This window comes from Mesitornis unicolor, unplaced genomic scaffold (genome assembly GCF_000695765.1).
Source record: "Mesitornis unicolor isolate BGI_N332 unplaced genomic scaffold, ASM69576v1 scaffold2399, whole genome shotgun sequence".
Taxonomy (NCBI): domain Eukaryota; kingdom Metazoa; phylum Chordata; class Aves; order Mesitornithiformes; family Mesitornithidae; genus Mesitornis; species Mesitornis unicolor.
The window spans coordinates 57001-73108 of record NW_010209048.1 but is presented as its reverse complement, the minus strand read 5'-3'; the positions used below and the strand labels follow the sequence as shown (position 1 = coordinate 73108).

The 16108-nt window shown below is 38.1% G+C and overlaps 1 protein-coding gene across 1 annotated transcript in view; it reads right to left on the bottom strand.

Moving 5' to 3' along the window:
* Window positions 1-16108, bottom strand: part of LOC104547144 (bifunctional heparan sulfate N-deacetylase/N-sulfotransferase 4-like) — a gene marked incomplete at its 3' end in the record, with an annotated part of 45945 nt that overhangs the window by 14582 nt on the left and 15255 nt on the right. The window contains exon 2 of the mRNA XM_010192729.1: window positions 380-467. Coding sequence (XP_010191031.1) covers window positions 380-467 — 88 coding nt within the window. The remainder of the gene's footprint in view (window positions 1-379; window positions 468-16108) is intronic.

The following is a 16108-nucleotide window of genomic DNA, read 5'->3' as shown; positions in this document are numbered from 1 at the left end:
ATTTTTTCAATCTTTTTTATTTTGTCATACCTATTGTACTGGAAAAACCTTAGTATGTCTTCTGTGCTGTCCTGTCTTTTGCAGAGTTACAGAGACCTTAGCAGCTGCTTTGTCTCCTTTACAACCCCAAGATTTACTACCGTGTGTCTTTCAGAAAAGCATGAAGTGCATCTACATGTTCCTAAGAAGCTCATCCATAGCCTACCTTTGCCCCTTTGGACAGTGAATTTAGACCCTGGATGCTAAAATGGTGGAGCGTATATTTCTCACTGCTCCATCCAGTCAACATGTTAGTTTAAGGGGGTATGTTTAAAGCTAGGTTTAAGATCCTGTCACCTATTTAACTGCAGCTACCTGAAAGCATGAAGTTCCTTCTTACCTGTGTGGTAAAATTTTCCTGAAAATCCAAGGTTGAAGGTAAAATTTGCAACCTGAGTGCGCAGTAAATTTTGAGTCTCTAGTAATGCCTGAAATAAATAAGAAATTAACATGCATTTAGAAATACGAATACTAATTTTTGGAATGCCTAATTTTAAAAATTGTATCCAACTGACGAGATACAAAAAAGATGATTCTAGTAAATGTTTCACATTTTATTTTGGGCTCATTTTTTTTTAAAGATTATTACAGTGAGTAATTTTGTAAAGACTAATACAGTAAGACTACTATTCGAACAAAATCTGATGGTCTAGCAATGCTATTAATAGTACCTAAATACCAAAATATGTAGTGTATCTATGGCAGGACTTGAATCTAGCCATTCAGAGGCAGCAAAGTACTAAATCACTAAGTCACCCAAGTTTTGAGTTATTAATTAAGCTTGATAAAATGTGCTTAAAACCAAAAGTAAAATTAGAAATACTACTTGCCATCCAGATGTGGTGGCAGTGGGATTTACTTACCTGCACAAACATTTTTTTATTGCATCTGAATACCAAATTCAGCCTTAAATTCAAATAAGCAGAACTCCAATATTGACCTACAGCATAAGTACTGTCCATTTTTCTCATGTCCAAAATTAAATCCCTGTTTATTTTTATTAAAGATAAGATCAATTTGAATGAAATGGAGGAAAAGGGTATTGCTTCTAGAAGAAACAAGTGTAGTCTTGGTCATCTACTCAGTTTTTCATGGGCATATTTCCAACTACCAAAGAAAGAGAAAAGATAGTGTCTCAGACTGCGTGAGCTATCTACATTTACTGTTAAGGTTGTCAGTTCTGCACTGCTTCTAAAGATAGTCCTCACTACAGATATCTGTCTGCTTTGAATCACCAGCCCACTTAATTTGGATGTGCTGCATATGTAAGATGGGTAGAGCATTTATCTCCCTGCTGGTCTTGCCAATGTTGAATGGGTTATAAGCTCTATTTTCATTAATTTTCTGTGTCTCCATTATGTGCGTCTTAAGAACATTTTCCCATCATCTATTAATAACATTTCTATTGATTGAATGTTCATGTTCTTGCACAGGTTGAAGACAAAATGAATGCAATGGTTTACACACAGTCAAGTCCAGCTAATGTTTCCTTTCATTTGAAAAGATAATATATTTTATGGTCAATAGTAATTTTACTTAACACTACAGGAAAATAGTTTTACCTTTTTGCTCAGCCCGCTGGTCTAATTTAAAAAACAACGATAAACTCTACTTGTGACCATAAACCAAAAGTATAGTCAGTCCATAGTAAATGATGAACCCAGGGTTTAAGCAAATGAGGTGCAGACTGATGGCCTGTACAATACTAGTCCAGAGAGGAATGGTGCCATGATTTATCATATGCCTTTTGCACTACTCTCAGCTTTTGCTATAGGCCATTAACTTCTTAAAGTTACTGACTCCATGCTAATTCTGACATGTATTTAGGCACTGTGCATGTTGGAACACAAGTCTCTTCTAAAGTGTCATTTTCTAATAGCCACCTTCTAAAGAGGCATCATCTGGGTGCCAGGCAGCTCGGGAGTGTACTATAAAAGATTGTCAGACAGCATGCATCTGCTCTCATTTTCTTAATAGAAACATTTATTGTGTGTTAAGGAAGATGTAAAGCGAAGATAGTGGTTATCAGCTGTAACAGTCACCAAACAAATTCTTTTCCTTGCTGAAGGAAAGGAATAAAGTAATCTAATGACAGTAAATTTTGTGCTTTAGTACTGAATATTAAGATAGCAATATGGTTTCCAGTCTATCTTGCCAGGCATTTAATAAGTTGATTATTTAAATCCTATGACAATTTCATATGTGGGACTGTATTTACATAATATAAAACAATTAAATGTTCGCTGAAATGAAAAACCTCAGAGATCAGCACCACTGTTAGCCAACATATTGAAGAAAATCCACAGCTGGTAGAATCCAGCACTAAATTGACACCATTACAGTCACAAGCATGGAATCTGTGTCATTATATTTTAGAACATAATTTTCCAAGCTATGTAGAGCATTTGATATTTGTTGAGAAAGACTGATGGGCTGAGCAAAATCAATTCAATTTTCCTTTGAGGAAAGAACACCTTGAGACATTATCATCACTTAACATGTAGTGTAAAAAGATACACAAAACAAACTTCATTATATCACTTTATTTTTTCCTTCCAATTTCCCTCACATTCACTTCTCAATAAGATGACAGAACTGTGAGATAGGCAGAAGCCTTCCAGCCCAGTGAGGTCTCATTAAAAACACCAAGCAAGGATTAAGACGTAAATCCTGTAACCTGCAGTGTGTCAAGCATTTTTCTCTGTCTAAAGGGCAAATCTGCCACTCAAACTGGATTTCACTTGGTCCTAAAGACTTAATTGCAATTTCCATACATACATATTAACTTAAATAATATGCAGCTAAACTTCATTTTCATGATCTCACTTAATTTTAATACTAAGAAGATACTGTCAGCTAAGTCAGTCCAAACATATTTTGTTTCTACCTGTTTGTTTGTAGAGCAGGGTTAACATCTTCCACATCCTTAACATAAAAAGCAGCCTTCATTTAAATGACTAGAGTTTGCCTTCCCTATTTTTAATAAATATAAATTCAAAGAAAATTGCTAGTGACTCATACTGCCTTCATTGGTAATTTTGCACAGTAAACGATGAGAATTTTGTCTCTTACAGGTACAGACCTTAACAGCCCACAGCACAGAAAAGTGCTGCGGCAGGAGAGGAGCAGACAACTTTCTTCTTGTCCCCCTTGCACACTGACGGGTGGGTGAACCCCTGCTTGTTTTGGCTGCTGAAGTGAGGATAGCTGCAAGAACTGCTGCTTGGGCAGATGCACCATTCCCCAGCTGCTAGGGGGTGGAGGAGCTGTGCATCCCTGGCTTCCAGTGCCAGAAAATTTTCCAGGACTTGTGCAACCTTTATGTGATGTGAAAGGTATTTACTTTGTTCTGAAAGGCTTTGCAGGATGGGGAAGGGCTACTGAATTTTAACAGCTGGAAATCATACCCAGTACCACCAAGTGGGAACACAGCTGTTCACACTCTGCTTGGGTCCTGCCATGCCACCTCCTGCTTCCCTTGGCAACCCTCCTTTCCTGGGGGCTCACCTCTCCCTGCCCCATCCCCATGGCATGTTGACCTCAGGACTTTGCTAGGCACTGCCCACAACTTCAGCAGAATGGAAATTCAAATAAAAGAATGTGGATTTAAAAAAGCATTACAAATCTTACTTTGTAGAGAAGATTATTTTTTTCTGGGTATTACAACTGACCACAGTATTTGAGTTCTATCTGCGAATGTGTGTGTCTTTTCCTTAGAGTCAGTGGGATTATTTTTTTCTCTGAGCACTGGGGTTTAAAAGAGCTGTAAGTGAAAGCAAGTTGTCTGCATGTGAAAATACAATTAGGGTTCCCCATTGAACTCACAGGAGTGTGTTAAACCAACAGCTGGATCCCATTGTTGTATTTTTTGACACTTAAGTAGATCATGCTAAAAAATTATCATTCTCCAGGAAAAGAATCATGGAGTACACCTGCATGTGGACAAACAGGCATGTCTCAGTGCAAGGCTAAGTAAATTACAGGGGTTTTTTCTTAAGGTAATCTAAGCTGTTCTTTCAAATACAAAAACCTTAATTGCCTGGAATCTCTCAAAACTCATGAGTTTCATTTTATTAATTGATACTTTGTCAATGAAGCTTCTCTCTGTGACATTCACAAGATATGGTTTCTTCTTTATATTGCATTTACATTCAGTAGTATTTTACATTAACCAGTATAATTACCTTTTGTATATTTGAAGTTGCTGTGTCTTTATTCTTTATAATTGGTGCATCTATTAAGCAGAAGTGATATTTTCCTGCTATGTCCTTGTTAATTATAACTCTATCCTTCATTTACATAATAAACTTTTTGGGGCAATTTCTGCAGTAACATTTCATGCCTAATAGGAAGCAATTTGCTTTCCTTTATTAAGTACATTAAAACTTCATGCCCCAGACATCATTGACTGTAAACATTTGATTCTGCTCAAATTTAATGCATCAAGGCATTTTGCTCTGCCATATTAGGTTTATTTATGTGCTGTGTTCTGGATTGTTAGCTGCTAATGAGACTTCGGCTCTTATTGCTCTAAGGCCTGAACACTAACCTCATTTTAATGAGTTCATTATTTGCTGCCTTCTGAATAGAAGACAACAAATTTTCCTTTTAATTAAAGGTCAAAACACCTCTGGCTAAGGAAAGTGAAGAGGTTATCAGATCCATAGAGAAGGTAAAAGAATTACTTTTTCTGATTTTGATGCCAAGCATGGGCAGGCCAGGCTGAGGTACAAGGTGTTTCTCTGGGGACCAAACCTCCAAATCTAAGCTAAGTGATAACAATGCTAAAACATGGTACTAGTGTTCCCAAGACATTGTAAAAACAAACAAATAAAAAAACCTAAACTGAAAGTCAGCCAAAGTAATTAAAGAGGCTTTATTCCTAACCCAAAGGTCCGTGTCGATCAATACTACTGCTAAGGCATAAGCCCTTCTTTGCATGTGCAATGATTTATACGGTGCAGAGGGCAGATGCCAGATTCACTGAGCCAACAAAAACTGATCTCCTATTTCTCATCGGGGAAAGTGAGGTGAATGTGATCACTATCTGGGGCTGTTTGCAGTGAGACAGAGGTATATGCAACCATGTGTATGTGCATATGCATGTAAAAGGGATTGGTGATCCTTTTCTATGAAAATACGGAGTGGAAACTTTAATCCTTTTTTGGTTTGACTAATTAGGGGAATTAATATGCAGATTCTTGTCCTTTGTGTAGTGTTTTATACCTGGTCACCATCTTAAAGGCAGGCTAACTGACATCGGTTTGTGGGCCTCTCATTTGAGCAGCTACTCACATCACAGGTAATAGTGTTAAGAGACAGGAAAAGTGTTTGTGAAAGAAGAGGTCAGTGTCTGTCTGAACAGCTGGGGAAAATGTAAAATCTGGTTTTGGTGGCAATTTATAACAATTTGTGAAGTATAGACATGGTTTAGCATGAAAACTGATATTGTCAAACTGTCCTTACAACAGCTCAAAGCATTATTACTGCAAAACTGAACCAAAATTCCTGACTCTTGCAAGTGTTTCAGGGACCTTCCCAGAAGTTGCTGAATGTGTTTGAGAGCATCAGGAGAATCCTTAGAGGGACCCAAGTTTTGTGGGACTCAACATTACCCCAGTGTGAAGCAGGAAGCCCAACATTTTATTTGGGCTCTGGATCATGCATATGTTCTCTTAGAGGCAGTACTGTGAATGTGAATTTTGGGAACCAGCAAAAACACAAGATTGTGAAGGTTCCTGTCTCTGTGTCAGGGATCTCTGTGGTCCCCAGCTTATGGGACACTCCACTAGGTAGGACTGCCCAACTAAACATGATTCCAAGTTACTACATAGCCTGTTTGTGAGGTCTGCACAATATGGAGGGCAGATGAGAAGGAATATAGTTCTTTACACAGTTTGGAAGAAGTTCAAGGGAAGGAGGGGAAGTGAGATATTTCTGCTTTTTAGTGTATATATAATATGCTGTAATCATGAATTATTTTATTTCCACATACTCATTCTAGGAAGTGCTTCTGGAGTGGGAGGATGTGCCAGTGTCTGGTATCCCAAGGCTGTGTGGCATAGGTTATGGTGCCCCATCACCATCTGAGAGGTATGACTGAGAATCTTGTAAAAAATGGAATAACTTGCCATTACTCAGGGTCATCATTCATAGATCCTAGTGCTGAGTAATGATTCTACTGCAGCAGTTCTTTCTTTCATGTGTGTGGGCATAAAATATATATATATCCTGGCTATATACACATTACTATTTATTTATAGGTATTGTAGATATAAAATATGTGCAAATATATAAATGTAGATATTCCTTACAGTAAATCTTGCTATATATTTTATTTATTTATGCTGCTTAGTAAACAGGATTTTTGCCTAGGACAGATTGTCAAGAGAGGCTGATGGATCTCTGTCCTTTGAGATCAAAGAAACAGGCATGTACAAGACTGTGTGCAATCTGATCTAACTTTGAAGTTACCCCTCCTTTGAGCAGGAGCTTGAACTAGATCACCTCCAGAAACCCCTTCCAACCACAATTATTTTAAGATTTGATGAAGATTTTTCCCTGTATTTTTCACTTCAAGACAGTTTTCTCAGGCTTCTATGGTACATACTTGTTATTAATACCAAGAACTCTGTGAATGTATTTATTCGTTTTTGTTTCTAACATCTGTCCTTAATGCTTTTGCAGTTATAGAGCCCTGGGGTTCATTCCCAAGCTGTTCTGTGCAGTAATTTGCTGGTGGTCTGTGGAAAGTTGGAGGACTACAAAGTAGTAGTTTTCCTCTTGATTTCCAGCTTAAAATTTGTAGAGGGAAAATAGCAACAAATACTTTCAGTAATGTTTCTTTTCACTGCAAGCAGCTGCTGTCAGGATGTGATTTTTGATTGCCTCCTCCTGTTCTTGTTCCTTCCCTGAAATCTACACTAAGAAAAAAATCTGACAATGCCTGCTGTAGTCTTGGCAATCTTCAAAGCCAAAGCAATCTTCATAGAACTACCACGAAATAGAAATAATCATGGTAACCATAATAAGACTGATGTGAGATAGCTAGTCACTGTTTTCCTGATAGGAAAACTGATTTTTTTTAAAAAAGTGGTGTCAGGCCTGACATCACTGAGAGGGTCACTGCAAGACCAGGACTTCAGGTCCCTTAGTTTCAGCTTTCTGTTTGGAGCAGAACTTTCTGACATAAGAGGAACAATCAAATCAGCTGTATCTGCACTTCTTAAAACACATCTTGGTGATACATTTATAAACCCAGTGAAGCTGAGTAATTGATTTCTGTATTGTGAAAATTTCGGCCTGCTTTACATGCTTATAACAGAATTTTAATAGAAAATTCTTTAATACTGCAATGTAGGGATCATAAAGAATTCACATTATTGACTTATTGGCTAGACTTTGAAAGGAGTATAGGGGTTAAATTAAAATCCTTAATGGGATTTTGAAATCACTCATACTGTTTATCCTATGCCAAAACTGATTTGAATAGCTGTTAACCAGGCCCTGGATCAATGGACAACTGTCAGCCCTCACAGATTTACATTCCTTTTTAAGACAGGTTTTCACACAATGCATTGCACAAATGGTGTAATTCCAAGTACTGGCTGCAGACCACTCACCACATCCAGCGAGGCGAGCAATGCTTCTCACCCATTGCTGCCTTACTGAGATGGGACTTTACTACTTTTTGTATTTATTTCTGTGAAGTACTATGCTAATCTATAGTGCTATATAAATAATTAATAGGAAGGTCTCTGATGGTGCTGAACACAGCCAGCTCTGTCTGCAGATCTTTTTTTTTATTATAGAGCTATTACTTGAGACTGTTCAGCATTTCCCTTGAGTAGCTGTCTTAGCGTGAGGTCTGAGAGGATATGTGGGTTTATTTGAAGCAAGAAAACAGTCATGTTTTGTGCTCATATGTAATATGTTTATTGCAGATGGAAGAATTTATTTTTCCTTTATGAGTGGAATACTCAATTTATCAAGTTTACTTCTCCTATTTCATAACTCCATCCTAACATCAGAAAACTGTCAGGAGGATATAATTGCATTTAATTCAGCGCAGAGGAATGCATCTGTTACAGTAAAGGTTCAGCTAGTTTCAGCTGAATAAGATGGATGGGGTGATATTGCACCAAATTCACTAGCTAATCATGACTAACTGGCTAATAACATCACTTGAGAGTTCAGAAAGTGGCTTTTGCTTAAGTTTTATGGGAGTGATGTTGCTATGATAGCAACACAGATACACTGGCAGTGAAAGCGCACCTTGGCCAACTGCACCTGTGTGCGTGCAGGCAAATAAATCACCATGGCAATTGTTCAGCCTCTGTTCCTGAAAAAAGGAATTCCTAGCCAACCGTCTTGTACTTGTTACTTCTAACAAGTTACTTCTAGCAAGAAAAAGCTCATATGAAGAGCAAGGGGACAGTCTAGCAGGGCAAAAAGTATAGACTAGTAACAAAGAGCATTAATTAAAAACAGGGTTTATTTTAACCAGGCTGACATGAATAAGTCAATGCAATGCCTTCTAATTCTCCAGTAGTATCTGGCTGGGGAAGATCAAAGGAATTGGGCACAGTGGTGGGCAGCCGGAGGACCTGCTGCTGACACCACAGTAGCAGGGTATGGCTGCAGCTGTTACCTGCTAGCAGTGACTGCTGCTCTGTGTCAGCGTTATCTGCAGTAAAGATTTACAGCAGATTTGGGAAATCGCTGAGGATCTTTAATAAAAATCACTACTGATTCTGAAGGATTTTTTAGGAATACTAACCAGATCTGCTGACAAATCCTGGAAGGAGAAAAAAACAGCACGTTCACAGGGCAAGAAGAGGTGGCCATTCCCTGTGCCAGAGGGAGGGGAAAGATCCATGCCGCTCGCTCTGCTGCTCACCAAGGGCCCTCCCTAGGGGTTGCATGCAGCAGGGACAGGAACCTGTGGCACTTAAAGCAAAGCAGTGAAGGGACATAGAGATTATTTCTTATCAATCCTGATTTTTGAAAAGCTTAAGCATGTTCAGCAAAAGAAATCTCTTGAAGAAAGGCTACTCATGCCTGGAAATCTACCAGCAGTAGATGAGGGATTTTTAATCCAGTTTTTAAAACAAACAACATGATCAGGCATGCTGTCTAATTGAAATAGTCCTCCCACCTTCTTCAAAGCCACCTGCCAACTAAACAGAAAACTGGTAAATTTTGCTCTTGGAATGAGACTGCAATCCAGGTACAGTGTCCTTGCAAGGGCATGGCCCCTTCTTCCTTGTTTATAATATGACAGCAATGTTCCCATTAGCAATGTTACAATCAGTTGTTTATAATCTGAACCAGAATTTAACGGCTGTAGTAAAAGCTCAGCTTTATGTTTAGGAACTGAAGAATCTACATTCTATCCATTGAGTTTTCCTCCTCCCCTTGTTTCAGACCATGCTGAATAGTATGGTAAGATTTCAGTGGAATGCTAGCATGAGAGAGGCCAGGAAGGCAGGGGCAAAACCATCATCTAGCTCTGATCAGTCACAAAAAAAAAAAAAAGTATTGAACGGGAAGCCACCTCAATGCTTTAAAGGGACAACATCATGATTAAAATACTATTTTAATTAAAAAAATCATGTTCAGCGATCATGATCATGTTGCAGCATATTGCAGCAAACTGTATTGGTGTCAGTCATTGTGCCGCATGTCACTAGTAGTAAAACAGAGAGACTGGTATTTAAAATTCTTCTCAAGTAATGTTTAGGCCATGCCAAAAAAGATCAAAGTCTCCCCTTCTTTGTCACAATGCAAATATATAGAAAAGGACAAGAAATATTAAAAATTGCATTTTCTTTTAGTTGTATGTGCTATCTTTCTTTCTCTTGTTTCTTGGTTGTTCTGAATTGCTTCTTTAAGTAAAAAAAAACAAACCCAAACAACAAACAACAAAAAACTCCAACCTGTAATAGGTGGGCACTCAGTTTTTATAAATTATTTAAGGACTAGACTAATGGAGGCTGCCTTATTTGTCTTCTTTAATTTATGTATTTGGATGTACTAAGGTTAATCAGAGTGCTTTTCTACTCATTTACTGCACTTGGAAATAGTTTACTTGGGTAAGCATTTCACAAAAATAAAAATTCCTTAAAATTCTCATCATGACATTTATTTCAGAATTCTGAACTCCTACCAGCAATCTCAAATTTCTACTTCAAATGTACTGCTTAAAAACTAGCTGATGTATGTGCTTTGTGGTGGAATTATGATTTTTTTTTGTTTTTAAACACAGATTCAGTTATAAAGGAGAGATTGGAGCAGAGGTGATATATTCGAAATTCAGGTCTGTCCTTCAGTTTTCAGAATGGGTGTGTTTGTGCGATGACGGATTTAACTGGTGGCTTGTAAGAGGGTGCCTCTGTATGTTTAGATGAAGGCCTTATAAAGCTTTTTGAGTGGGAGGTGGGGAACAAGGAAATCACAGCAGTTACTAATTTCTCTGTTGCTGACAGTGGTAAGAAATGGCAATGTCCAAAATACCCAGATGCAGAAGGACAGAGGAGAAACATGGCTCTCCTGGGCACGTTTTTTGTCTGTGAACAGGTATTTTTAAACTCATATGCTTAGCGTGCAGACATTTTCAGTTTTGTCATCTTTCTTAGCATTAATTGTGATTTTTCCTTATAACCCCTTCTCAAGTAAGTAATGGCAATCTCAAATTGTTCACTCAAATAATTTCTACGTACCTTTCACATGCCTTTCTAGTACCTATACATCAGCTGTGTCTGTGGTCTGGTATTTTTTTCCCTTTGCAAGCCTGTCTATTGCCACCCTGCCTGTAAAAATCAGAAACCAGAGAGTCTAAGTCAGTGAGACACCGAGGCACACCAGCTTCAGCACAGAGCAGCTGCCAGGCAGGCAAAACATTTCTGCCTTCTGCCAGCAGATACAGAAACCCAAGTCTTGGTGGACTCCATAAACACTGATGGTTATGCTGAGGTGCTCCCAGAAGCTTTGGAGATAGATAGGAGCAAGAAGACAGACAGAAGTCATTGTCCCTTGCCAGCCTGGCCTATCTATTTCATTGTGCTATACCTGGGGGAGAGGAAGGTAGATCCTACACAGGTAGAAGAAGTTACTTACTTTACTGTAAGTGCGAGCATACCTTGCAGTGAAGTGATAAAACCATTATCTGGTATTCTTTTTGGGCCAAGTAAAAAATGCTTTAAGTTTGGGAAAGGGTGGTCTTTAAATTATTGTGGAAAAATTCACCTGTAGGTGACATACTTGTATCACAGTCTCCTTTCCATTTACTTACAATGATCTGGGAATGTTTCTATTTTGCAAAAAGCACAAATTGTAGTTAATCAATCTGTTAGTTTTATAGGTCTCCTTTTATCCTCAATGGATTGCAATTAGACATCTGGCTGCAGTCTGTAAAAAGTGTAACTGTGCTAGAACTGGAGTCCCTAAAATTGAGTAGGCTCAAAGAAATTTGTGCCAACACAATATTTTTCTTTGTTCTTGAGCACAAGGATGGCTCAGTAGGAAACTCCTGTCACCCAGCTTTCCCTTGTGGTGCTGTGGAGACTTCCATGTTTTCTACAGCTATTCTGAAAACTAGAGTTTGCAAAATCCTAATGAGTAAGGGTGTGCTTTAAAAGTCACTAGGATTAAGTGCTGCTTTTTAATACTTCAGAGATGTTTGATACTTCTCTAGTGGAATTTAACTTTTTTGACCCTTCTTCCTTCTTTATGATTCTGTCTTGCATTATCTGGGAAGCTCACTTCAGTGTTTTGATTTTGTTTGTTAACTGGAATTGGAAGTTTCTGTAAAATGAAAAGGGATTTGCAAGGAAAATGTTCTTGCTTTACATCATGTTCATCTCTTTTACCAGAGGTTAGACTGCTTCTACCACCCCCACGTCCTTCAAGTTTAGAGTGAGATAAAGCTTCTTTTGTCCTCGAGGATTACTTCAGAATCCCTCTTTCCTAGAAAATTCTCCTGTTTACCACTGCTTTATTATCATTCCTAGCACTTGAAGACAACATAGGAAGTTGTCCAGAGAAGGAAGTTGGAAGTTCCAAAGTAAAATGGCAATGCCTGTGGTAAGTTTCTACTCAATTCTCACAAACAGAAACATCAAAGGCCAGTATGTTGTCAAATAAAATCAAGCCAGATCCCCAGATGAGGCCAACAGATTTGAAATCATCAATTTCAGAGGTTCCAGTAGGTTATTTTGTCATAAAGCTAAGTAATTTTAGACAAAATTTAGAACAAATCTCTCCAAGGGCCAGAATAAAAGGCAGAGGTCATAGACAAATGGTTAGAAAGTATCACTGTAGTTTTGAAGAAGTGAGAAAATTATACCCAGAACAAAAGTGAAGTACTGCTCCTCTTCAGATCACTCTGGATTGGACATTTGGGAGAAAAAAAAAACCCAAACAAATCATCCCTCCTATTACTGAGAATTTCAAGCGGTATGATGTAATTGTCAAAAAATATCAATAATTCTTTCAGTGCTTCCAGTGAGTGTTGGGGAAGGAAACATCTGATAACAATGAGCCCTTCCACCTGGCACCACAACCAAAGGCAGATCCAGGGGCAGCAGATAAGTCCAAGCTTCTGCTGGACATGACAGATGAAGCTGAAGGAGTTTACACCCTATGTTATTTAGGATGTCACACCAAATTATCCCAACAGTTCCTTCTGGCCTTCCTAGCTTAACCTTACGTAGGTTCTCACAGCAAGCTAGCCTGTCCCAAGCCTCCTGAGCAGGGAAGAGGACCTGTATGGCTTGCTGGGCTCCAGAGGTGACCCTAAGCAAGGACAGTGGCTGCTCCCTTGCCCTGTCAGTGGGAGGTCTGGTAATGGATTTCAGCCACCAGTGAGAAAAAGAGTATTTGGGTGAATTTCCTGCCGTTCAATGGAGCTCATCCCTTTCTGGATGTCTAAATCATTCTTGACAGGGATGACTTATCCCCAGGGCTCCTGTAACTGCTTCTGACAATCAACCTTTTCCGGTATTGGAATACATTGAATTTCTCCAAGCATCATGCATCTTTGAAGTATTTCCTGTTAGAAAAGTATGCTTGTGCTCTCTTCAAGGTCTTCATTCCTGCATTTCTAAATTACACAGGACAAATGCTATGCTATGCTGTAAGTACACAAAGTGAATTATTTGGAAGGAAGAGTAAACATTTCTAGCAAGCATTTTTTAATCAGAGAGTGTTTACTGATGTCTTTTACTACATGTTTTCTTGGTTGCTTGGAAGAGGTTTGTATTTGAATGGGAAAATAATTTTGAAATGCCTTATTCTTTTCCCCAAGTTATTGCTTGTATGAGAACGTGTTCCTGCGGCATATAGAGCATTCCATAGGTAATAGCTTTTGGTGAGAGATTCAGACCACACCCTAGAAGAGTATGTCTTCCTAATGTAACAATGGCTGATGAGAATAATAATACAGTGAAAATCAATGTTTCTAATGTCTGTGATCCTTTTGTAAGTCTCACAACTTTTGAATGTTTGGTTTTATTTTTTTCTGTTTTCACATATATGAGAACAGTAGCTGTAAATCTTTATAGTGAATAAGTTTCTACCACTTAGGAACAATGAAGAAAGCTAAGCTCACCAGAAAATTAACTGCTTTCATAGTATTATCTCAAAAACCAAAAAGATACACAGAAACGTCTGAGGGGGATGATTGGTTTCGATATTTTTGTTTAAAAATATTTCTATTTCAAAGCCATTCATATGCATTTAGGTTGCAAGGTGAAAGTTGCATTATTGAGCCAGTTAACTTTTAAATCTGGTTGCTTTTACTCTTACTCATTATAGGTAAAATTTTCTAAATATTTGCATTGAAAACTGTGTAGCTACTTGGAGTACAGAGTATGAATCCATGTAACTTCGGATCATTAAACTGAGAAAAATATGTTCAACAAAGTATCTGCCTTTTAATTATAGGTGTTACACTAAATTCCCACTCATTTCTGAAGTGAGAGGTTCTATTACTCTCCTAGTTGTGAAGGAGTGCCATAATTTTATTTTATATGAGAATGGCTGTTTAAAAATTGTAAATACTGAATTGCTCTGATAGGTTTTACTTGGCTAATGTTCTGCTACGCAAATGGGATTGTTTGACAAGTTGTACATTCAAATTATGAAAAGAATTTGCAGCTGTAAGATGAGAAATAGCTAAAAGACAGATGGTATTCTTCCGTTGTTGAAAATCTTCCTTATTTCTCAAACTCTGCTATGGGCCCTGCATTCCCCTTCTTTGCCCTTTCTCTCCTCTGCTGGGGTTTAGTGTGCCTCAAACCGTTGCTGTTTGAGGTTGTAGCACCGGCAAACAGACACTGAAGCTGCTAAACCTCAAATATTTCTATATTACGAATACCAGCTGGTTTTGATCAGTTTAATGGCAGAAGAATATGAAAAGACTGTTTTAACTTTCCTACAGTGAGCTCTTTCTAGCCTTTCTGCATTCACATAGATGTATGGGCAGATATCTGCATCTATATATATTGCAGAAGACTATAGCTTTTCATTTTCACAAGCCTGTCTGTCTTATACTAGCATAGCACAGAATATTGTATAAGGTAATGTCAGAAGAAAGCAAGGACAAGCACTTATGAAAGTACTTGATTCAGCCAAAAATTTTCCCCCAACCTATATAACTGGTTGAAGACTTTAGAGTGATCTCACTTTAGCCTCGTGAGCAGTCAAAGGGTGTTCAAACAGCACCATGCTGCCATGTTGTGCCTTCATGCCAATGGGTGGACCTTTTATTGCCTTCAGAGAATGCCCAGTGCGATATACACGGGGTTGTTAGCCAAGCCCCCAGCCGAAACCATAACAGTCAAAAAGTGTAATAAAATCCCTTTTCTAAAGACACTTTCTTTTTCCCTATGTCTTAGTTCACTGTAATATCAACTCTCAACACACAAGGGAAGAGTCGTGAATTTCCTTTTACTCTTCTTGAAATCTTGGAAGGAGAGAAAAATGGTAACTTGAGCATAGACAATTTTACATCTATATCTCGGTCAAGATCCTGTCTTTGGAAATTTCTAAACCTTCCACTGGCATCTTTCTATGCTCATTGAAATCAATGTGTGTATCATTAACTCAAAACGTCTACTTATAGCTAGTAACTAAATGACAGGGTGTCACTATACCGAGACTTTGCCTGTTCTAGTTGAGCTCTGAAATGTACCTGCTGCCTGAAGGCTGAGAGCAAACCCCCTCCAGTCTTTAACAGAGAACTGCTCTGTATCACCCACCTTGCAATATTTACAACAGCAATGGGTAGCTTTTATTTCCTGATAATGTACTGGCGGCATGTTTCCAGTTACAAGAGAAATAATAGTGAAAGCATATGGGAAACCTTATTCCCTTTCCTAATAACAAATACAGTGGTATTACACTTTATAATATCACAGACATATTTGTTTATGATGCACATAAATCTTGGGATATGTTACTAGGAAGACACATGCAGAGCTTTTATATTAAAAAAATCACACTCCGCAGCTGAACCTATTTTTTCAAAGAAATGCATTATTATTATTATTAACCATGCAGAGCCTAGTCTCAGCAATTCACACTTATGCTTGGAGCTCCATTAAAGGTTTCATAAATTAATAAGGTTATAGAGAATTTAGTATATATTAATTGTAGATACATACAGATTAATGCTTATTTATCCATGTATATTAAATTAATTTCAAAATATTTGTGCTAATTTGTTGACAAGCCTAGAGTAAACATTCTTACAAAAGAGGTATTCAGTCTTTACTGCCTTTAGGGATTAAATATTACTGGAAAATGGAGAAAGCATAGCCCTGATCCTGGGTCTGCTTTGATCCTCATCCCTTGAGACTTTCCCCTGTGTTCTTCTGTTCTTTACAAGGCTGCTTTTCCCTTATACGACCTGCTCCCCATGGCACCTTACACCCCTCTTCTTCTCTGTGATTCCTGGATTTCTTTTCTACTTGAGTGTTCACAGCAATGAATCAAGCAGAGGTAGCAGGTCTGGCTTGTATTCTTTGCTTATAGCTATTTTATCTCTGCTTACTGCTGTAGGAGAGAG